This window comes from Diabrotica undecimpunctata, chromosome 8 (assembly GCF_040954645.1).
Source record: "Diabrotica undecimpunctata isolate CICGRU chromosome 8, icDiaUnde3, whole genome shotgun sequence".
NCBI classification, from domain to species: Eukaryota; Metazoa; Arthropoda; class Insecta; order Coleoptera; family Chrysomelidae; genus Diabrotica; species Diabrotica undecimpunctata.
Window position 1 is genome coordinate 54,334,918 of NC_092810.1, and position 25,482 is coordinate 54,360,399.

The 25,482-nt window shown below is 33.0% G+C and overlaps 1 protein-coding gene across 1 annotated transcript in view; it reads left to right on the forward strand.

Annotated features, from left to right (window-relative positions):
- The window catches only part of LOC140447559 (peptide transporter family 1-like), a 58,176-nt gene that overhangs the window by 12,101 nt on the left and 20,593 nt on the right, over positions 1-25,482 (forward strand). The window contains exons 4-8 of the mRNA XM_072540273.1: positions 2,457-2,730; positions 4,001-4,083; positions 8,050-8,359; positions 16,556-16,991; positions 23,511-23,700. Coding sequence (XP_072396374.1) covers positions 2,457-2,730; positions 4,001-4,083; positions 8,050-8,359; positions 16,556-16,991; positions 23,511-23,700 — 1,293 coding nt within the window. The remainder of the gene's footprint in view (positions 1-2,456; positions 2,731-4,000; positions 4,084-8,049; positions 8,360-16,555; positions 16,992-23,510; positions 23,701-25,482) is intronic.

Below are 25,482 nucleotides of genomic sequence, written 5' to 3' on the forward strand. Positions count from 1 at the left end.
TATACAAGGGGCTTGCAAAATATAACATTAAAATGAAAATTTTTATTAACGCTAATAAAATATTTTAATATTTCAAAGTGGTGCGTTAATTTCTTGGAGAAGTGTATATATATATATATATATATATATATATATATATATATATATATATATATATATATATATATATAAAAAGTATTTTTGGAAAAAAAAATGTTCAAAAAGGAACACTTTTATATGCCCTCATATTTTTTAGTTTGTTTTATTTATTTAGTGTATGGCGATTTAATATACAACATATTCCAATTTAACATCTAAATAATTTAAGTATTTAATCGACGTTGGTGTCGCGTAGGCGAAATTCAGTAGGTCCCCATTATAATTCCTTATAGGGCATTCTGCAGTAGAATATGCTAGATGCTCTGTCTCTCGGCGTCACAGTCGCCTGTAGCATATATTCTACTTCCATTTGTGAAGGGTGTATGCGTGAACTTCGTGTCCAGTTCGTATTCTGTTGAGACCTGACCATGAGTTTTAGGGGACGTCAAAAATGGGTGGTGTTTCTGTGATCCATTGTATGTTTCTCATGATTGGGTCTGGTCTATAGCTTTGCATTTTCTTCTACTGAGAGATCATTCGAATATTGCTGGAACTCAAATTTATTGCATCTCTAGTTGGAGTTTTTGGAGTGCAAGTGATGTGAGTTGGAGTCAACTATGTCTCTGTATATTGGTAAGTTTGAATTTTTATGTACTTTTTGAAACTCTCTAAGCAAAGCATGTATTCGATGGAGATCAGAAGGTATGTGGCTCAGCAATGACAGCTATTTTGGTGTAGACTTGATCGTTTCAAACATTAGAAGCATGGACGCATATAGGAGCACAGTATTCAGCAATGGAGTATAAAACTTCAAGAGCTGAAAACCAAAGTATATCAGATGGTATATGGTCAAGCAGTGGCAGTTACTTTGTTGAAGTAGACTTGATCGTTCCAGATATTAGACGCATAATAATATTAGGTTGGCTATAATTTTTGTGTGAGCACTATTTAGCCATATAGGAACAGAGTATTCAGCCGTGGAGTATACGCTATATATTGCTGTGGTGTTCTCGAAGCGTTTTTTAGACACGAATGTTTTATCCATATTTGCGTACAGGTATTTGTGATTATAATTGTATGTGAGCAGTTGGTTGTCAATATAGACCTTAAGTTGTTTGTGAGTCATTTTGTTGGTTAAGTGAAAATAGCTAACCTCGGTTTTATTGTTATTAAGTTTGAGTCTCCATTGTTTAAACTATTGAACCGACTTTTTGATGGTCCATTATCCACTGTCTTCTACATATCCATTTTTTTAAATCTAGTTTAAGAAATATCAGCTATTTACACACTAAATAGCAGAGATGCAAGTAAGGAGCCCTGGGAGTGGCCACTGTTTAGTGTTCTCTATTTGCTTAGAGATTTCCCGTGGTCACACGAAAGTTTCTACTGCCCAGCATGTTATTTAATAGTCGAGCGGTCCTTTGTGGCCTGAATCCTGCTTTTGCCATATTTCTTGAAGTAGCTTTGGGCCAATTCTGAAGCTGCTCAGTCCAAATTAATTGCGCTTTACTAAATAACATAAATTTACTACTTTACAGAAATTATGAAAAACCCCTATAAATTAAATTAATTTCTGTTCCGTTCCGTTCTGTTCCGTTCTGTTTCTGTTTCTTAATCTAGATCACACATCCTAATAATTTTCCTATCTCCTTTTGGACATTAAATTTTCCTAGGCTTAACTTCTCCCGATACAAGTAATAATATATTTGTACTTACAAATTCTGCGCAAATATTTATTTCTGCACTTATCCCAAAGACCATTCATGGAATAGCCACTGCTTCCACTTCTTAAACACTTTCGAACAAATTACTTTTCCATTCCGTTCTCAGGATTAGATATTCTTCCTCTTACGGACAGCAAACGATTTTTCTTTCTTCTGCTTCAAAACATTTGTCAAATAGACAAATTCTAACTAACTGATTTTCATTCACTGATCTTTTAGTATTTCAAACAAACAAACAGAATTTTCAGTTCTTTCGAAATCCATTAAATTTATATTTTTCTTGTTTTTGATACACACCCAACAATAGAATGTGCATAAATGCATAAAAGCAACGGTTAATCGCTATTTGTAGTGTTTTAATTTCCTCAATTCAGCTTAAGTCTAAAATAAGTCCACATTACTTATTGCACACAAAATTTAAACCCTATAGTTCATTTTTTTAATTTTATGTACATGTAGAAATAATAATTTTGCTTTCCTCTTGAACAATTGGTATTAGAACAATTAGAAAAATAATTAATATATTATATATATATATATATATATATATATATATATATATATATATATATATATATATATATATATATATATATATATATATATATTCTCTATCATCTTTATTATAACTTTAAAAATATAACCAAATTTTAGGGCTTCTCACTGTTGGGCCTAATGATCATAGGCATAGGCACAGGTGGTATTAAACCATGCGTCGCAGCGTTTGGAGGAGACCAATTTCACCTACCTCAACAGGCGAAGGAACTAGAGAGGTTTTTTTCATTGTTTTACTTCTCTGTCAATGCTGGAGGTTTGCTCTCAATGCTTGTTACTCCCATTTTAAGAAATGATGTACATTGCTTCGGTAATAATAGCTGTTTTCCTTTGGCTTTCGCAGTTCCTGGAATTCTAATGGTAATTGCTGTAGGTAAGTTTTATTGCTTCAATTTATTATTTAACTGAACTCTAATTTGGTAATTTCTATCTTTATTAAATTAAATTAAATTGGTCAATGCCGAATGTTACATTGGTAAAATAATTAATAAACAAAAAATTGAGAAATGTTATAATTTATTATTTAAGTTATTATTTATTGTAACCGGTCTTTTAAGCCGCATATTTAAAAGCGACGGATGTAAACACAAAGCCTTAATATTTTAATCTAGTGAGTGCATTTGCTGATCCGTCGTAATGTAAGTCGCAATCAGACCTATATCAATTGTAAGCACGTTGAAGTTTAAAATAAAGTTAAAAAGTACCATATGTCTTTCTTCTGGGTCATCGAAAGTTTCTTTTGTCTCGTACGTTTTGTACAAAATTATGAAATTTGAAAGTAAATTTTTGAGAAGTTGGTTTTTTGTTTGGAATGGAAAAGAGAAAACGGTTTGGTTGGTTAAAAAGAAATATGGAAGAGATTGACAGATTGGAGGAAATGTTTGGAAGCCGAAAGGATCGGCATCTGCTGTTTGATTTTAAGTGAGAGAACATCGAATCCAGGAGAAGAAATGTACTGCCGGTAGTTTTTTTTTTTGAACGGTGAAAGAAAATGTTTTAATTTGTGAGAAATTGTGAGAATGAAAGTGAGAACAGTACCGCTAGTTGAATCGTGAGTTAAAAAATTGGCAGTACAAAAAGTTTGCAGTATTTGTAAGTACAAAAAATTACTATTCCTGGGATGGAATAGAAAACTTGTATGATTTTCTTCTGTTAATTTGATGTGTTAAAGCTATATTTATTAAATTTAGGGAAACATGTATTTCTACGGGATTTGTTTCTTTGTATGAAAATTTTGACAGGTATTTTATCATTGTATTTTATTTATATATCAAAATAATAGGACCCTGTTAACACAAAACATTCCCACACAAAAATATGTACAAGATATCATTAAAAAGCATTTACGTTTTGTAATACATATTTATAATATATCTTTTTTTTATCGTTTTGTTACTCGGTGCACATGAGTTAAGCTACTAAATACCTGGGTAAAAACCCTTTAGATGGTAAATCATTTAATATGTCTTACATTTTATTTAAAATTATGTTGTGATGTTTGAATATTTCTGTCTTATATAAGCCCGAAAGGGATTTTAAATTATATACCTTTTATAAAGGATTTTAAATAAACTTTTGTGATTGATAGTATACAGTCAACTACAGGAATTTCATTTTCCTTATGAGTTTTTTTATCGTTTTAGTCATCTTCGCCGTAGGACGACCAACGTATAGAATCAAAAAACCAGAGGGCAACGTTATAGTACAAGTTACAAAATGTATTGTAGTAAGTGTAATATTTTTACATATTAGATTTAGATATTAGATTTAGATTTAGATTATTAGTGTTATATTAGTTATGAATATTGACCACATTCGCCTATTTAAATATTTTATCATCATCATCATCATTGGCTTTTACAACTCTTCGTGAGTGTTTGCCGCGTTTACTATTGCCTTCCATTGATTCCGATCCTGTGCTATTATTTCCCATGGCCTTACTTCCATCTTCTCCAGGTCTTCCCTGACTGCGTCTTTCCACCTTTTTCTAGGCCTTCCTGTCGATCTTCTACCATCTGGTCTTTCCAAAACAAATATTTAAATATTTGCCTTAGTAAAATTAAAATTACTATAGGGTGGAAGAAAAAGAATATTAGAATTTCACAAATCACTACTAAAATACAGAAAAAATTAAAATCATCTGTGATACTGTAAAAGTCCCATGAGACATCCTTGGAATTCCGATGGATTACATGTAGTACGACATTAGCAACCAAATGTATACAAAACGAATATTAGATGCTGGATAAAAGGACCAGGAAACAGAAACGACCAAAGAGTATGTAGCTATTGCAATTAAAAATTTTATGGAAAAGAAAATAATTGACTGGATAATTAATAGGGAACTTGAATAAAAGAGTGAACAAACCTCGTGATAGTTAAATAATTTGGACAATATGAAGGGGATGTACCAAGCGATAATAATACAAGACATGGCTACAATATTCGTTATCGTTCGTGACTTTATTGACGGCAGCTCTAAATAACAGCTCTTATAAATAATTATGTAGTCGACTTTTCGTACCATTGTCTTAGATTTTTTAGCCATAATGTTCTTTTTCTACTACGACCACGTTTACCTTGCATCTTTGCCAGAATGATGAGATGCAAAAATTCGTATCTTTCAGGGTGTCTCATAATTTGACGGAAGAATTTCAGCTTGCGTTTTTCTACGGTATTGACCAGATGTATTTGGTTCAGCCGTCTAAGAACTTCTTATTTATACCTCTCTCGACCCAGAGTATACCCACATCTGTGTACCCACATCTAACTACTAAAAATATTTTTAAAAAATGTATATTACAATGTCACATAAAATGTTAAGTCTATTTATTTACAATCAATAAAATGTCACATAATATGTCACGGCATATGAATATATAAAAAAACGTAAACAATTAGAGTGTAAGTAGAATATGGGCCACTTGAGGCAGACGGTCAAAGTCCAATGTCGGTAAGCATTTGATCTGCAATATCGGCTGACGCGCACATAATGTTACATAAAAGTCACGTTCTGGATAAAATGTCTCATAAGTGTCAAACTTATATGTCAAATTTATTTACATATTAGCTATCTCACAACTAAATAGTTTTCTAAATATATGGATAGATAGACATATTCGCAACAGTTGTCAATCTGTCAAATAGACAATTAAATGCAAAACCTCTCACAAAAAGACATCGAAGGCTCGTCTTGTCTTTACTTGCCTGAAAAAAGGCTCATTTTCCTAAAATGAGCCTTGAGTAATTACATAAAACATTACATGATCTTAAGTTTTCATATAGAAAACGTTGCCGGAATTCTATTTTAACAGATATAGAGGAAATCATGACGAACTAATTATCTATACGATTCGGGAATATCGTGCAGTAAAAAAAAAGATTTATTACCTGGATGAGACTTAAGTTAACGCAGGGCATACATTTGGAACAATTTGCCAACAGTAACAAATGCTTGGCAAGCTTTGGTTAAAGGTTTGTCTACAAAATTGGCAGGTTAGGGGACTAGCGTTTAATTGTAGCCCATATTGGCAGCGACACTGGTTTTTTGTGGCGCAATTGTGTTATAGTTTTGGATAATGCATCTTATCACAGCTGTCCTGTTCAACGCATCCCAACGATAACTGAAAAAAAATCTGTCAAGTGACGATTTTCAATTTTCTTTTTTAATAAATTTCTCAAACAATTTCAATTTTCGATGTAGACAATACTTTTAGTTGGCTTCATAAAACGCCACTGATAGAGAGTAAAGAATTAAGGATTCAAATAATTCTTGTTCGCCAAATTTTAATTTTTCGTGAATCGTCTGTTGTTACAGCTATAACTCACTGCAAAGGACCGCATATTACTTATTAAAATGTACGGTGAGCTATTAAAATGTTGTGAACCGATATTATTTTGATTTTCTTATTGGTAAATGACATATTTTATTTGCACCTCATACAATTAATAGATCAATTTATATTGCTGTACTGTGGGATCAAAAATGGTCAACTCCATTTTTACAACAATGGAGATAAACACGTATATGTGACAAACACAATAGACTGGCATTTCGTGATACATTATTATTTTCTTACTAATATATGAGTGTAATTTATTAAAGAACATCGATTTTATCATTTGAATACTTTAATGCACAGAAAATGCTACTAATAAATTGGATTTGACCAGTTTTGAAAATTTGGTACTGGATGTCAGAGGATTTGACCCCTTTTGAAAATTACAATAACAGATTTGCCTAAATGTGAAACTAACAAAATGCCACTATCATGCCGTGATACTTTCAGATTTATTAATAGGATTATTAAATAAATGCAAACTAGTACTACAAAAATTTATTGAATTAAAAAAAATCAAAATTTCTTAAATATCAAAATCATACACTTTCGTCATTTTGTATTTTCGACTCCTCTAACAATCCAGTCCACTCCATAGTGTTTCTATAACAGCTTTTTAACATCTGCAATTTTAGCAGCATTAACTAAAACTCCAGTTATTAGTCTTTTTGATGTAAATGAATATAATTTTACACCTTTTTTAAAAGACTTCGAGCTTTGCTAATATCGGATTTATAAAACTCTTCGCCGGAGACCAATACATATTTGGAAGAACGCGTAATAATAAATCTTTTACACTTTGTTATTTGGAAATGAAAGTTTTGGGTGTTTTTCAGAGCAGCCTTCGCCATATCTTTAAAATCTAATATAGATATATTTGAAACATATCGTACGTTGTTGCAGTTTCTTCAAAAACTTTCACATATTCGTCTGGAGATATAATGGTCTCCATCTTTGTTAATTTTTTTTTCTATAACCCCAAACTCTCTGTCAGGGGGAAGATACGAATGTCCCGTTACTGGAAATATTAACTCTATCTTGTCAATTGTATCAGGAGCTTCTGTAAGTAGTCAACCAGTTCATGAACAGTGTTAAAATAATTGAGTTTTTATTTTGCCCCCCGCAACCGTCAGAGGCAAGACGCAAAACTTTTATGCCCTGCAAATTAACATTTTTTAAAAAGTGATAAACACAGCTTGCTATCTCATTAGAACTTTTTTTGTGTTGGTTTTCTGTCCAGTAGAAAACATAAGTATTTTCTTTACTAAAGTGATCGTTACTACTACCTTCCACAATGGTAAAATTATAAATATATAATTGGCGTGAGTAATAGGCAGACTGGTCAGGAAGTTTAAGGAGAATGGGGAGAACTTGGTTTTTCTGGCAGTCACGTTATTGTTTTCAAATACGGCTTCTTCTCTTTTAACAATTGATAAAAAGCGTTTGCTCATAGTTTATGGACTCGTTTTTCCACAATTAAATTTGTCTTTTCATGCGCATTTTGGTCATACTTAATTTTTCCGTCCAGCTCCAAACACTTAGAACACACGTCTGTTCTGGGACTTCCAAATCCCAAATTAAACTTTGTTTATTTACGTATAAAAATAAATCTTTATTTATACGTCCATTATCTCAACAATATTTTAGGCTGCTCTTAAAAAGTTAAAATTGAATTTCAAGAAACGTCTCTGATAAGCATTTCGTACTTTACATTTAGATCAGTGAAAATACAGATTTTCTATACAAAATAGTGTCGATGTTTCTCACTTGCCAGTGGTCAGAATTTTTTAAATAAAAATAAATAAATTCTGGATATAATTTAAAATATTATAAAAAAACGTTTGTTCTTTTAGTGTGCAATAAAGAATAAGCTGAAGTCCAACGAAAAAAAGGAACATTGGCTTTATTATGCAGAAGAAAAATACGGAGAAAAACTAGTAAACGATACTAAGGTAACACTCCATGTTTTGGTTCTATTTCTTCCGCTGCCGATTTTCTGGGCTCTCTATGATCAGCAAGGATCAGGTTGGACCTTGATGGCAGTGAGAATGGATGGAAACATTGGATTTTACACAATTTTACCAGATCACATGCAAATCGTCAACCCATTATTGATTTTGGCTTTTATACCACTATTTACCTACTACGTTTATCCACTTCTAGGTAATTATAATTAAAAAGCAATTTCATATTTCGGTAAATGATAAACAGTAAACACCTACCTAAGGCATAAAATAACTGAAAAGATTAGATTTTATTTTATGAAGCTCGTCAAAATATTAGTAGTATTTACCCAGAGCCAATAAAAAAATTTTAGTTATTATCCGACTAAATAGATGTAAAAAAGCTTAGTCAAGACACTGTTATGTATAAACCTTTATATAAAAAAAATTGGCACCAATTCCTAGTCATTAAACATATTAAATATGTTTTTTTCATAAAAAAAAATCTTAAAAGCTTACAAAAAAAATTGAAGTGAAATTTTAGAATTAATTTGTAGTTTCTTTTAAAAACAAAGCATTGTCAAGAAAGTTTTCTAGTGATTTAAATGAATTACTTTATTGTTAGTGTCGTAAATTTGTTATTATCAAAAGTCAAACCATCTAGTTGCATTAGTTAAACAGATTTAATGTCAGCAATATGTTTTTTATTTTTCCACATCTCTGGTGTAAGGAATTACAGGAAAAGGTCTACGAAAAGAGGGGACCAGGAAGGAGAAGAATATCGTGGCTCCAGAACTTACGAAAATGGTTTTCCTTGACCACTTCAGGACTATTTCGAGCTGCGGTCAATAAAGTTAGAATTGCCATGGTAGTAGCCAACATCCGTAACGGATAGGCACCACAAGAAGAAGTGTAAGGAATAAACGTGTGTAAATTCTGCTCCATAATAATTTCAATTTTTGGTTATTGTGAGTCGATAATTTTGCTGATTTTGCGTGCAGTGTGTAATAGAAGAATAAAAGTGTTAATGGTAATTATAGCAAAGACATTGGAAGAGAGGTAAGTGCATAACCTCGATAAATTTAGGAAGGCGAAGGAAATTTTATTTACTATCAACACAAAAAACTAAAAACAAAACCGGCCCAGGTAATTAACGCTAATATTAGTTTTAAAAGCTAGAGCTGGGCATTGCTACATCAAACCGTTCCAAAGTAACTGACAATTATTTTAATTAAAAATTAATTTATCCAGGAAGAAAACGTGAAAATAAATTACTACAAGCTACTGCTTAAGAGAACCATCTTCCTTCGACGCGTTGAGTAGGGAGGTTGGCTCTATCGCGAGTAGTAGCAGTAGAAATATGGATTCAGATGATAATACATCCGATGACAATCAGAAAAGAAATAAAAGAAGAAATAGAAGAAGAGGAACTGTTATTTGGTCCCAGTAAAAAAGTACAAAGAAGCCCAGTTAAAAGTCACAGAGATGAAAACAAAATAGATCAAATACTAAATATGATAAAAAATTTAACAATAAAGTTACAAGAATTAAAAACTGATATGAAAGAAGTAAAAACGGAACGAAAACAATACAGAGAAGAAATGAGGGAACTCAAAACTAAACTAGCCGAACTAAAACAAGAGAATAGTGAAATTTGGAAAGAAAATGAACAAATCAAAAAGGATCTGAATGATACAAAAGGACGCCTTGAAAGGCTGGATAGAATAAAAGAAGACAATAATGTGATAATACAGGGAATGGCAATAGAAACTGGAGATAGAAGAACACTAAAAGAAGTAATAGGAAATCTTATGACAAAAGAGCTAAATATTACCGTAAATATAGAAGAAGCAGTTAAACTAGGAGATAAAACATGTTTAGTCAGACTGCCAAACAAAGAAGAAAAAACAAAAATTATGGAAAACAAAAGTAAACTTAAAGAAGTTAAAAAAGAAAAAATATATATAAACAATGATCTAACGATAGAGAAATTACAAATACAGAAGGAAATACGAAAAATAGCAAAAGATGAAATAAAGAAAGGTAAACGTGTCCAAAGTAAAGCCAACAAACTGATAATGGATGGTCTAGAAAGGAGATGGAATAGAAACACCAACCAGCTGGAGGACCATCATGGAGGTGGTTAAAAAAAACTAGCAAGGGATGAGAGGATGCATTATTCGTTGACGGACGAGGCAAAGCAACAGGAAATGACTGCAGATAAACTCGGGTACAACAAAAGTGAAATAAAGAAAGATAGACAAGAAAACAAAAATAAAAGGCAAAGAAAACAGACCAAAAAAATTAAAGAGTTGAAAATAAGCACATGGAACATAAGAACTATGCTAGCTCCAGGTAAAATGCTAGAAATAGGAAAAGAAGTCAAAAAGTATAAAATAGATATTGCAGCACTGCAAGAATTAGGCTGGGAGGGACAGGGACAGATTGATAAACAAGATTTTACAATGTTATATTCAGCAGAAGATATAAACACAGAATGGGAGACGATCAAAAAATCAATAGAAGAAGGTGCAAATATGCAGATAGGTAAAAGTCAGGCTAAAACAAAAAACGGATGGTATAACCAAGAATGTAGAGAAATAACAGGAAAAAAAGTGCAAGCCAGAAATAAATGGCTAAGAACAGATAAAAAGGAAGAAAGAGAAGAATATGAAAAATTAAGAAGGAATGCTAAGAAAGTGATAAGGCAAAATAAAAGAAGATGGGTAGACAAAAAATGCAGGAAATAGAGCAGGAAAGAACAAACAGAAATACGAAAAGTTTTTACAAAAAGATTAAAGAACAAAACAAAAAATACAAGGGCAAAACAAACGGAATAAAAAATAGAGAGGCAATAGTGATAATAGAGGACCAAGAATACAAGCAAGTATGGAGAGATTACTACAAAGAGCCCTTGTGACGGAGGAAACAATAGAAGAAGAAATGCATAACGAGGAGGAAACGGTGCACGAGGAAGAAGCAGATGAAGTAGATGAGGTAGACACCGAAATGTCAAAAGAACCAACATTGGAGGAATTCGATGAAGTATTACAGAGAAGCAAAAATGGAAAAGCCCCTGGTAAAGATGGAATTAATATGGAACTAATAAAATACGGGGGAAGGGAACTAAGAGGAAAAATACTGGCACTATTGAAAAATATATGGAAAGAAGAGAAAATGCCAAGGGACTGGGAGGTAGGGCAGATCATAACGGTACATAAAAAGGGAGACCAACAAATCTGTCAAAATTATAGAGGAATAACGTTACCAAATACAGCATATAAAATATTGACATCAATAATAAAAAAGAGGTTATCAAAGATCACAAAGAAGACAGTAGGACAGTACCAATGTGGATTCACAGAAGCAAGATCTACAATAGATGCAATACACACAATAAAACGAATAATGGAAAAAGCAAACGAGTATAAATTAGAATTGGAAATGTTATTCATAGACTTCAAACAGGCATTTGATTCAATTAAAAGGAACGGATTAATGATAGCACTTAAAAAATTAAAAATTTCACATAAACTCAGAAAATTAATAGAAATGACAATGAGAACTACATAAATAAGCATAAAGACACAAAGAGGAGAGACAGAAGAATTCAGTATAAATAAAGGGATGAAACAAGGAGAAGCCTTATCAACAACGCTATTTAATCTAGCATTAGAATATGTACTACGAAATATAAATAAAGGAAATCTCAGCACAAGAGGTGGTCAAATAATTGCATATGCAGACGATATTGCTATTATTGCAAAGAACAGAAAAATAATGAAAGAAATGCTAGAAGAAATAAGAGAAAAAGTGGAGGTAATGGGGCTAAGATTAAATCAAGAAAAGACAAAAATATTAAGATTAGGGAAAAACCAATGAAAGAAAAAATCAAAATAGGAAGTTCTGAGTTTGAAGAAGTAGAATACTTCAAATACCTAGTAGTTACAATAATCAAATCTGGAGAAAGGAAATCCGAAATAAAAGAAAAAATATTTGCAGCGAATAAAGCTTATTTTGCAAACAAAAGATTACTTAAAAGCCAAACACTGACTAAGAAAACTAAGATGAACACCATAATTAGGCCAATTTTATTATATGCAGGAGAAGCAATGACGATGGTTAAAAAAGATGAAGAAGACTTAAGAATAACAGAGAGGAAGATTATGAGAATAATGCTAGGACCAATCAGATCAGAGCAAAATGAATATAGGAGCAGAACAAATGCAGAGATTAAGGAGGAATTTAAGGAAGACATCATTACTAAAATAAAGCAATGCAGGATGGTTAGGTCACATTTGGCGAGCAGGAGATGAGGCAGTGACATACGCAATGATAGAATGGAATCCAGGAGAAAGAAAGAGAAGGGGAAGACCAAGATCAAAGTGGCTGCAAGAAGTTGAAGAAAACCTCCAAAGGGCAGGAGTCCGAGAATGGATAGGAAAAACTAGAGACAGAAAAAAATGGAGAGATATTGTCAAGAAGATAACATAAACAAAAAAAACTGATCCACTCAAAAAATAGAATCTAGAAAGCATTCGCGGTTTAACCCCACGCTGTGGTGTATGGTCATTATATATATAATACAAAGTGATAGAGATCGTGTTGTTTAGTTTGCGATTGTTGTGACTAACTGTTACTGTACATAAAAGAACGATGATCACGGTCGACGTTTAAAATCACCGTTCAAAAATCACGATCACTGATTACAGTGCGACTTAAAAATCACATAATTCACCATTACTATCGCAAACGGTAGTCTATACGTTAGTTAATCGTTAAAATGTATCAGGAAGTACTTCTACCCAGGATCTTTAAATGGAAATGGAAACCAGCACTCTTTATTGGAGAATCTCTTCTGGAGGCTATTTTCCTAAATAATGTCCTTGTGCTGAGGCAATGCCAATTTGTTAGCTCTTAGAAATTGTCGACTCATCTCGGAAAATTATTTATGTCCAATCAGCTAGATGTTTGGGGTGTAGACTTATATTATTTTTAACTTACGTCTCAAGAATATAAAAAAAAAATAAATAACACAAAAAAAAATAACACAAAAAAATAACACAAAATAAAATAGAAAATAAAAGAAATAAAAACATAAACTGCTCACACTTAACTTTTACACTACTAATACTTTAAGCATTGTAATTGTGAAGAAGGATGAGTTTTCTTTAAATTTCTGTAAAGATTTTTTCTTGTTTATTTTTTTAAATTAGTATAGTTAGAGAAAAAAAATCGTCTGGCTAATTGGTCTTTACCAAAGCCATCTAATTAATTAAAAAAAATCTCAAGAATATCAGAGAAGATCGCTAGGAATAAAATATTAGAAAACGATAGCATCGGGAAAAGCTGGGAAAAACTCAAAAATAACATAACCAACGCAGCAGCAGAATCACTTAAGGAGAGGAAAGTAACGAACACTAACATATAAAAAAAACCATAGTTTAGAGAGGAAGTGAAGACAAAATTTGAAGAAAAGAAGAAAGCCCTTTTACAATACAGAACAAAACAAACACAACAGGCATATAACCACTATAAACGAATCAAAAATTAAAGGAATACTTTAGGTAGACAAATAAAAAGGGAACAATGGCAGAGCTTCTCAAAACAGATGGAACACGACTTCTACGGTACACAAAAATAAGAAATAAAAAGAAATATGGAGAATGATCAGAGGACAAAGAAAAGAGATGAACGAACTAACAAAAACGAAACATATTCAGAAGAAAACATGGGTAGACTACTTTCGATCCCTATTTGCTGAAGGTAACGATAATGAACCACCAACACCAGAGGTGACGACAAATGAAGAAATAAATATTGAGGAGGAAGTTGTAAAAGAAGGATTAAGGAAATGAAAAAGTAGAAAATTACTAGGAGAGGACAGAATACCGAACGAACTCCTCAGTGGCGCACCCATGGGGGTTTTGGGGCCCTATTTCGACACTGTTACTCACACATTTTAAGGACTCAAAATGGAGGTAGCATTATAAGAAAAATTAATTTCGGTGACCAACCAAACCCCCCCCCCCCCCCAGAAGTAAATTCTGGGTGCGCTACTGGAACTCCTAAAATACGGAGGACCAGATCCGACCAAACATCTATTTAAACTAATCCAAAACATTATAGAATAAAACAGAATTCCTCAAGAATGGAGATCAACCATCCTAATAGCTCTCTTCAAAAAGGGAGACAAATCGGGCCCGGAGAATTACAAAGGAATTAATTTAGTAAACAAAACACTAAACTTAACAATCAAAGTGATAACAAAGTTGAATGAAATTATAACACTAACAGAAGAACAACAAGGTTTTAGGTCGGGAAGGTCATGCACCGACGCCATATTTATAATGAGGCAAGTGCAACAGAAATCATTAGAATACGACAAACCGGCATATCTATGTTTCGTGGACCTTAAGAAGGCATTTGACTGTGTTAAATTAAAGGACGTGATCCACTTATTGTACGCAAGAGAGATACCTCTAGGAATAATCAAATCGATCGATAATATCTACGAAACAACACAATAAAAGTAGAAGTTGAAGAAGAACAAACCGACCCTATTGAAGCTGGCAATGGAATATGACAGGGAGATTCCCTGAGTCCTCTATTACTCAACATGATTACGGATGAAATAATAAAAAAAGTAAGAACTAAAAAAGGATACCAAATAGGAGAAAAACAACTTAAAATAATCTGCTATGCAGACGACGCAATACTATTCTCTCAAAGTGAAGATGATTTACAACGTATGCTGCACCAATTTAATATAAGCGCAAGAAAATTTAACATATTAATTTACCCAAAAAAGACAGAATGCATGATTATAACAGCAAATTTACTAATATGTAAATTAGAGCTGGAAGGTCAGATAATAGAACAACTAATGGAGTTTAAATATCTAGGCATCACATTATCTAGCTACGGGAAGCTCGAAACTGAAGCGGAAGATCAAGTGAATAGAGCAAACAGAGCCGTAGATTGCCTTAATGAAACAATATGGAGAAATAAAAATATCGGGAAAGAAACGAAAGGCAGAATTTACAAAACAGTCATCAGACCAATAATGACATACGCGGCAGAAACACGGCCTGACACAAAGAGGACAAAAAGGATGTTAGAAACAGCAGAGATGAAAACACTTAGAAAAATTGATGGTAAGCCACTATGGAACTGAGCTAGAAGTACAGATATATGACGTAGATACAAGGTGGAGAACATCAAGAGTTGGGTAAGAAATAGAAGAGTAGAATGGAACAATCATATAAGCTGAATGACAACAAATAAAGTAGTAAAGACGACAAGAGACGATTGCTCAATAGGAAGACGATCAGTAGGAAGACCACGAAAACGATAGAACGACAACTTACTGGAGGCACATTGAAAAACAGAGTCATATGTCTATATTAAAATAAAATAAGAACTTATTATTTGTATTATTATGTAGGTAACTTGATGACATGACATGCACAAAGATTTTTTGTGTATTATATGTTCCACATCTGCTATATTTGTATCATTTATGGTAATACTTGGGATATAGTCTAAAATATATATGCTGTAGGTTTTTAATAAATATAAAAACGTTAATTTATTACAAATTAAAGAGTTATTTGCCAATAATATACTGGTAACTGTTAGAATATCATGCTGCTTTACAGAAAGAGAGAATTTTTAAAGAAAACAATATTTGGATAATACTCTTACTTTTACAAACATTGATTTAAACTTCTAATGTAGTTTCAGTAAATTAAAACTTAATTTTAAATGAAACCCAAATTAAACAATATTGTAAATTGGAAAATTATTAGTTAAAAATTAAACAAAAATAACTATTAGACACATAAAAGAAGACATGTTTACAACTCCTTAGCTACTGATCAGTATGTCATCTACTCGTATATAAAGAGATATTGTTACAAATAGTGACAGCCGTAGCTCATCGGCTAAGCAATGGCATTTTAAGACGGAACACACAAGTTCAATTCTCGACACAGACAACGTAATTTTCAATTTGTAAAAATTATACGAGCGCTGTCACCATGTTTCGGAGGACACGTAAAGCCATTAGCCCCCTGATCTGGTACAATTTGCGCCGGAACAATCCCAATGTATCTCACCGGCAAAGTTTCATAAGATAATATTATCTTGCCAATATTCTTCAATATTTTATAAATTCTTGACAGATAGCTCGGATTTGTTTACAAATTTAGCTGAATATATTTGTATTTATTTGTTCCTGTTTGTTAATCAATATTGGAAATCAGTAGTGTTACTCTTTTCTTCAGAGCTAAAACATTTTAGGGGTATAAGTTAAGTACATGTTTAGTATAAATAAGATGCTGCCCATAAAAATAATAAACTCAAATGAATTTTAGTTAAGTTAAATACCTATAACATCCTAATAATATTTTAGGAAAATGTAACTTACTGAAGACTTCTCTACAGCGAATAGCTTGTGGAGGACTTTTAGCAGCTGTCGCTTTTGCCGTTTCTGCCTTTGTCATGATTGCTATTGAAAAAAATGATCCATTACTGCCATCAGCTGGTAACATACAATTAAGGGTGTATAATCCGTCAAGCTGTTTTATGTCAGTTAGCACCGATGTAACACAAATAAAGCCATTTACCTTAGATCCAACATCTTCATATGTGAATCGGTATATTCAATGGAGTGGAAGTAAATCTGTAACAGTTACATTTAAGTCTATTACTAAAGAATGTCCAGATGGTGTCCAAATGATTTCTCTAGCGGAAAAAAACGCCTATGGTATTTTTATCCAATCAAATGGAACGATCCGCTTTTACGAAGATGACGTTGCTAAGACCAAAACTGGTTTTCCTTTAGTGAGGTGAGTTTATCTAATCTATTTTCGTAAGAATTTAATCTTCGACTAGTTATATACCATATAAAATCTGCTTTTCTTTATTTATTTTCTATTCTTTAAGTTCCTTCCTTCATAGAAATTTGAACATCATTCCTTCAATTTTGAATTATTATTTTGGGCAGAGAAGAATTAAAGGATTTGGTTCAAAAACCAGTCAACTCCATTTGTGGGAAATCAATAGTAACTTTCCATTATTGTTATTTGTAGGATTTTTTTGTCGAAAAAAAAAATACCAATTAAGTATTGGTATTGGAAAATCATTTAACATTAAACTGATAACAAAATATTATTTTGAGATTTTGACAAAAAAAATAAAGTCTTGGAGTTAACTGATTTTTGCACCGACCCTCCAAAAAGTACACAAATAAAACATTATTGCGTTCACCATTTATAATAACATAAAAAATAACTTTCTGAAAGCCATTTTTTAACTAAAAAACAAGAAAAATACTGGAGACTACAGAAAAAATGACAAATAAAGTGATAAAAATGGAAAAACAACTTTTCAGCAAAGAAAACTGATCAACATAATATAAAGAACTAGAAATCTTCAATTTTAACTTCGCCATTGTCACTGTCCAGTTCTTCTTCTTGTTCATCTTTTTGTGACTCGTATTTCCTCGTAGTACCAGTTATATATTGGTGAGTTATTTTTGGCTTATTTGAAGTGGAAATGTGTTGTACAGGTTAGTACTTGGCCAAACTAAAACTAAGTAAGGTTTTTTTGATGATAAATGTATTATATATTTTTTCTTTCATATTTGAAAAGACGATACTTGAAGATGGTAATTCTTTCTTTTTGTTCGTTACTTATGACTTTTTTAAAAATAGGTTAAAAAGTATTCGAAAAATCATAGTTAAAGGTTGTAACAGTTTCCAGGACAAAGTTTGTTAAATAATAATGTAAATAACTGACCACTTCGCTACAACCTTTTTTGTCAGTGAGCTCATCATACATGTAAAAAGTAGCCTCTCTTTTCTTGGCAGAATATACTATAAGTTGCTGTAACTGCCTTTTATAGAACACGTCGCCTGAAGGATTGTGCAGCAGTGGAAGGTTTTGTTGGTAATCAAAGCATAAAACATCAACTGATTCGTCTTCGCGAGCAAGATTTGTATATTCCCGTAATTTGTTGTTGTAAAATATTTCAGCCTTCTGTAAGTGTAGATGCTGTTCAGTGTCCAAGCGGGTTTTAGTTTCTTCATTGGCTTTTGCGACAATTGCGTTATTCGGGCGGCCAGATTTCTGGCAAGAATCTGACCTAAGATGTCCAAAACGAAGATTATGATTGAGATTAAACTGCCGGTGATAAAAATCATATCTTACTAGTTGCTTAATGTCCTTTAAATCTGTCTCGTCATCTAGGAGAACATACTTTTCTGGCACATATTTTTCAAGGTAAAGGCGATGCATTTTGGAAATATTTAACTCTGTAGCATTTTAAATCACCTTGTATATATTAAAACACCGAAAAAGTATTTTTAATCCTTTTGCATCGCTGGAGTTGATAATAAACACATTTTAAAGTTTGTTTATATATGACAGATGCGTATTTCTTCGGTATCCTTTGATCAAGAGCCACTTTAGAATATGTTGCGCATCAAATAAACAGAAATATTCCCTTATTGTTGCTTCTTAAAAGACAGAGCAGATTATTTTTGACGTTGAGAACGGCTATGAATAACTGTTCTGATGAGACTTATTAAGTCGAAATACGTATCAACAGATACATAGACGCTTTGTACGTGAAATCAAATCTTTGCTGTCTTTTTCATTTTATTCGGATCTACTCTGTATGAGTACAAGAAACAAATTCTTTAAGGATTTCTGCTTAGTTGATAGACATGTCGTGGAACGCAAATTTTAGATTCCCCATGTCTCTATTAACATCTTTATCAACGTCTGTCATACCTTGCATTTGTAGAAGGTTCAGATTAAAGCAGAAATCTGAATTTGTTTCGAAACTATCTTACCGATTTTTCTATCAGATGTCGCTATTGCGTCCATAACGAAGCCATTTTATTGTTGCTTCTTAAAAGACAGAGAAGATTATTTTTTACGTTGAGAACAGCTATGAATAACTGTTCTGATGAGACTTATTAAGTCGAAATACGTATCAACAGATACATAGACGCTTTGTACGTGAAATCAAATCTTTGCTGTCTTTTTCATTTCAAGAAATATTCCAATTTATGTTTTGTTTATACCGGGTTGGGTGAATGAATTTTAAAGATAATTACATCACTCTCAGTGGAGCCGCCTTCAGACACAGTTGGTTTCGGTGTTGGTCCAAATTTTCATCTAATTCGTAATGGTTTTTCCTTATTGTTTTTTTTTTGTTATCGGAAATAGTGAAGTCTAGTAGTATGTAGCAGTTGAAGTGAGGTTGGATTTGGATTTCAAAGAGACGAGACGCACGCGGCGTGGCCAGTCGGAAGGAACCGGCAAAATTGTTGTAAAAAAGTGAAATATACAAATATACATACACAGTATGTAATGTGTTAGTGTTTGTAAGAGTAATCACTGTTTTGTTTCGTGCCGTCTTTCAATTAAGGGATTTTCAGAACGGCTTTTTAAACAATTTTGAAGGATACCCACATGGTTCCATTGCGTTCGAGTTTTTAAGAAGTCAAGTTTCAAAGATTGCGTGCGGGTGCCCAGCTTCCACCCCCAATTTTTTTTCTCCAAGGATCATTCCAGACTATTTTCGCAGTGTGAGATTGCATTTTTTGTGTTGCAGTGAATTTAAGTCTCCAGTTTCAATCTCAGAACTTTCTTTCTTTCAATCTCTTAAAGGAAAAAAATTATATTTAGTGAAATTCAGGTAATTTTCTTGTTGAACTTTTAAAGTAAAAACATTTTCCATCAATAATTGCTTTTATTACAAGTTGAGAAATTGTAATAAATGAAATCATAAATGTTAGGGAGTGGCTAAGCTGTCATATTCTTCTTCTTCTTCTTGTGTCACTCCTATCGGAGATTGGAAATCATCAAGGCTATCCTGACCTTGTTTACAGCTGACCTAAAGAGTTCATTAGTGGTACAACCAAACCACTCTCTCAGCTGTCATATTATTTATTCTCAAAGTTTAGAATTTAGTATTGACGTATGACAGTCAGCTTTATTTTTTGACATTTGGTACATACCCAACCATAAATTTAGAACTTGTTTTGCTTTGTTTTTTTAAAGGTTAACCTTTGTGCATAGTTCCATTTAAAAAGATATTTTTTATTTTTGTAATAATTTATTTCTGCTAAAAAATATCGCCCAATAACAATTGTAAGTTCTTATAGTATCTCCAACTTCTAGAGTTAGTAAACCGATAGTAACATAGTAAGTTTGTTTTTTGTTATTTTGTATTACTATTAATATTTGTAACTGTTTGTGGTGAAACAACAATAAATATGTAATTTTTTCCCTAAATAAAAGAGTATTATTTCCTTTAAAAAGTTTCTAACCCTTTTTTATATTTTTTAGGAAAGAGAAGCCTATCTTTCCACCCAGCAGGAAGATTCTTGTATGCGGCGTCCTTATTTTAAATAGCTTAAGAACCTTCTTGTATTGTGTTTGTCCAGGAGAATCATGTAAGTACCCCTTTTGATTCATTTTTGTAGGTACTTCAGTCCAGTCCTGTTGTTCCATTCACTTATCTACTACCCAGCTCTCCAATCAAAACCCTGACTAGCCATTCGCAAACGTTTCGGTTTGTTTTGCTTCCCCTTTCTCCACCCCAGTAATTTCTGTCCCCAATTTTCAACCCTCTATAGCAATACCCTAGGTGGTAAACAAAATAATCGTCACAACTCAGGAGATAAAAAATACATTTTCTGATTATTTCTCTACTATAATGAGAGACCGAATATAATATGAAATTAGTACCGACACACGAACTTGTTTTTATTACTCATTAGATTGAATTCTAGTTTTGTCAAAGTGACAGTCAGTTTTGATAACGGAAACGTCAAATATACGTTTATTTTTTCATAATAATAATTTTGATTTTATTTACAAAAAAAAACAGAACAAAGAAATTGATTTATCAAGTTACGAAAATGGTAACCTTTACAACTAAACATAAAATTCAAATTATTAAATGACATTATTCTGGAAGTAATGCCGACGATATAACCGGTAGGTTTTCGTGTTCTTCGCATTCGAAGACACTTTATCAACAAAATCTACAATTGACAACTATTGACAATTATTCTACAACAAATCTACAATTGACAATTATTTTTAAACTTGAAAAAACTGGTTGTGTCAAGAATTGTAGAAAATGCACGGATAGTGATGAAGATGAAAATCAACCAGCTCGTGCAATTAATAAAGAACGGGAACAACGTGAAACTGTCGTTTATAGTCTAGCTGAAATCAATTTTCCTTGTAACAGCCCCCTAATTTCAAGAGAAACTGGTATTAGTGCTAGAACTGTACGAAATATTTCAAAAAGAAACAAGTACCTACCATTGCTACAAATTGTAAAAAACTTTTCCCTGCTGATTATGAACGACGGACGGTATTTTATGAGGACATGATGGAACGCACTAATCGTGGAGAAAATTTTATGAAAAAACTCTTGTTTACAGATGAGTCTTCTTTTTTTAACTGACCATCACAATCCACCTGTTACCGTAGGGTACTCTATAGAAAATTTGCCCTTTTTTCATTGTGGGCAGTTTGTGTCGTCGTAAATACCTAGATCTCCTGAAAAATCACATAATTCCAACAGTTCGAGCATTACCTGTTAATATGGATGAAATTTGGTTGCAGCAAGATGCCTGTCCGGCTCCCAATGCACGGGAGGTGTTTTTAATGGAGAATTTTTTTAAACAATATGTTTCCAGAACGAGTTATTAGTATAACAGGTATTATAAAAATGCCACCTTGCTCTCCTGATCTTATACCTTTCGACTTTTTGTATGGGGTTATGTGAAGCAACAAATTTACAGACATGGCGGAAATTTAGACGAATTACGTCATAAAATCATTCAGGCCTTTCAAAGCATAACAACCAAAATGTTGTCAACACCCGAAGGCAATTAAACAATAGATTCGGCTAATGCATAGCTGAACGTGGTGGACTTATTAATAATTCATTTTAATTAAAATTATAAAATTGTTATTTTTTTAGAATAAATTGTTTTAAGTTATGCCGTTAAGAATTTATTATGTTATTTTTTATGAATTGAGATTAAAGAAACTGTTGATTTAATCTTAAATATGCACCTGCTTTTAAATCTTGTAATTACGTCGTTGAAATATTTCCTCAGACCATCTGAAAAATAAACTTTCTTTCGGCAACAATGTACAGACAAGACTGTCCATAGTGCTGACAGTTCTATGACAGACATGTGGTTACATGTTATTTGTTATTCTCTCGGACATACAAGTCTATATAATATTTTTTCTCAGTTCGTTGCATTATCTTAATGCCCTATAAACAGATAATTTTTTTCCATATCCGTGTATATATGTATTAGGTTAATATCAAATGGAGTGGCGCGCAGCTGTAAATATTCTGTCATTTATTGGAACAAATTTGGAACATATTTTTCTAGTTCCGATGTCCGATGTTACGAAAATTTCAACTTAATTTTTGTGTTGTGGGTCGCCATTATGATTTCCACTATAATACAATATGATATTATCATCTTTGTGTCTGCTTATGCCTGAAAGAGGGCATCATAATTCGCTTACACTAATAACTGTCCATTTTAAGCGTTTGGCCTCCTAAACAAGGTTTTCAAATTTACTGGAAGCATTAGGGCTTCTAACGTTCCATATGCCTATCTTAACAATAAATTTTGCTACTTTGAACCAGGAGATTTTTAGCACCCGTTCCTTACCAAGGGGTTTTATTGGCTATAGCAATATCCTAGGAAATAGTTACCAGTGTGGTTTTCTGTTGCCTTCGCAACGCTGAGGACAAACGCTGTTTGCAGCTGACCATTCTGAAACAGACGCTACGTATAGACTCCTTTACTACATCTAAAAGCCGAGCTGTCACTTCCGCCGAATTCGCCGTTTTAAATTTTTCTATCCGCATTCATCGTCGTTATGGTCTTAACCTGTAACCGTAGATAAGGGACCCTCAGAGAGGGCTATCAGCCGGGCCAGCTGAACTCTGGTTTTTTATACAGGTGTTACTCCTATATCACTCCTCTTTATCGCGCGCTGGGACCGGCTGCAACTGTTGTAAAGCTACTCAGTTCACCCCACAACTTACGCAGGTAAAGATAACACATTCAAATATTTAATTTTATGAGCTTCTCAGACATATTGGCCAGGACTTCGATGTTCATAGTTTCTACCAGCTACTGCTATTTCGCTTACCAGTGCATTGTCTAACTCGTTATTGGTCTGCATGTATTTTCTTGTATGATAATCTGGTTTATATACAAATCCACTGACTAATATAACTTACTGATGAAGCTAATATAACTTAATATTCTTGTATAAAAATACTTTTGTTTGTTTTTTAGGACTCTACCTTATACTGATATAGATGTTACGTACACGTTAAAAAAGAAATCAATTAATATAAATTCAGGAAACATATCTGCCAGAGAATTTTTCAGTCCTGGTGTTTGGTCAGTAGAGGTAGGAGAGAAACAATTTGACAAAACTCTACACTTGGAACTTGGTGGAATATATGCTGTAATGCTTAATGAGGTAAGAACATTAAAAATAAAATATATAAATCTATGAAGGCTGGTAGTAAAAATTTTTTTTGAAGTTTTTTCAAATGTTTATTGAAAAGAGCATAATTTTTTTTTAAATATGCTTTAAAAGTGCGTAAATTCGTCTCTTCACCTAACCTAACCTTAAAGTCCGTTTTAAGTATAGACATATTATTATAATGACCAGGTACTGGACTGGTTATGTAGTAAGAATGGAGACCAAAATATTGCCAAAAACAGCTCTAGATAGTGAAATGCATGGCGCAAGACCAAAAGGAAGGCCACGGAAAAGAAAGATGCAGTGGCAGCGGACGCGCAAAATTTGCTAAACGTGAGAACCTGGAAAAGATCGGCGCCGGACGGCAAGGTTAGAGGCATAATTTGGAGAAGGCCAAGCTCGATTTGGGCTGTAGCGCCATTGGAAAGAGAAAGATATTATTATTATACAACATGGACTGATTCTTGCAATACCTGCCCGTTCCCCTAGTTCGACAGAGATAACTGAAAGCAGTCCCTGCATCTCTTTCTAATGGACTGAGCTCATATGATCGATAAATGTGCCCCATTAGACAGAGATGCAGGGACTGCTTTGCGTCAGTTTTTCTCTGTCGCACTGGGGAAACGCCACTGTAATGCAGCAGCAGTCAATCTATCTTGTAAAAAATGAAAGTATAGTCTGCTACAAATTAAAAAGTAAATCTGGTTACCTGAATCAAAAAACGATATTAGAAACAAACAAAGTATTTAGAACTTAAAATACTACACTTGAGTGCAAAATAATCGACTCAAAATTATTTTGCGAAAGTACATCTCCTGTTTCAATCTAAGAAGTGTTAATTTAAAAATATTTAGTGTACAATCATTAATCTCATTATCGAGTTTTAAAAAAGTTTTGTTTTCTGGTGAATCGGATGACGTATTACAAATAAATAATGCAACACGTAGAGAATGAGAGAAAGAGATAAAACGTAGAATCGAGATAGCCCGCACGACATTTTTAAAAATGAAGTCATTCTTCTGTAATGATAACTTGCAACTTCAACTTCGAAAGCGCATGGTTAAATGCTACATTTGGTCAGTCCTCTTATACGGTGTCGAAGCATGGACATTAAAAATATCCACCATTAATCGTCTGGAGGCCTTTGAAATGTGGCTGCACAGACGTATACTAAAAATTCCATGGACGGCTATGCTGACAAATGTGGCAGTCCTTGAGACAGCACATGCTGCTCGCGAGCTGCTTGATAACATCAAATGTAGAAATATGGCCTATTTTGGACACGTAGTAAGGGGAGACCGATATAATATTCTTCAATTTATTATGATGGGTAAAATCGAAGGACGCAGAGGAATTGGTAGGAAGCAGGTCTCTTGGTTGAAGAATATCAGGGAGTGGACAAAAATGAGGAAAGCTGAGCAACTCTTTAGAATAGCTCAAGACAGAGACAGTTTCACCATGTTAATCGTCAACGTCAAGGGGACTTAATAGGGCACGTTAAGAAGAAGAAGAAGGGAATGAGTCAGAATTTGACTCATTTAAAACGACACGCGCTGACTTAACGCGATCGGTTAACATCGTACGCATCAATTTCCATAGCAACCCACTAATACATTAGTCATTCAAATTTGCAACTGCATTACAAATGGATTAAAGCAGCTCAAGTAGTAGCATTGTTGAGAGAAGGCCTAAGCCAGAGGGCCGTGGCAAACCGACTAAATTTAAGCCAATATGCTGTGCCAAGTGTATCGTCATCATCATGACGTAGCGCTACAA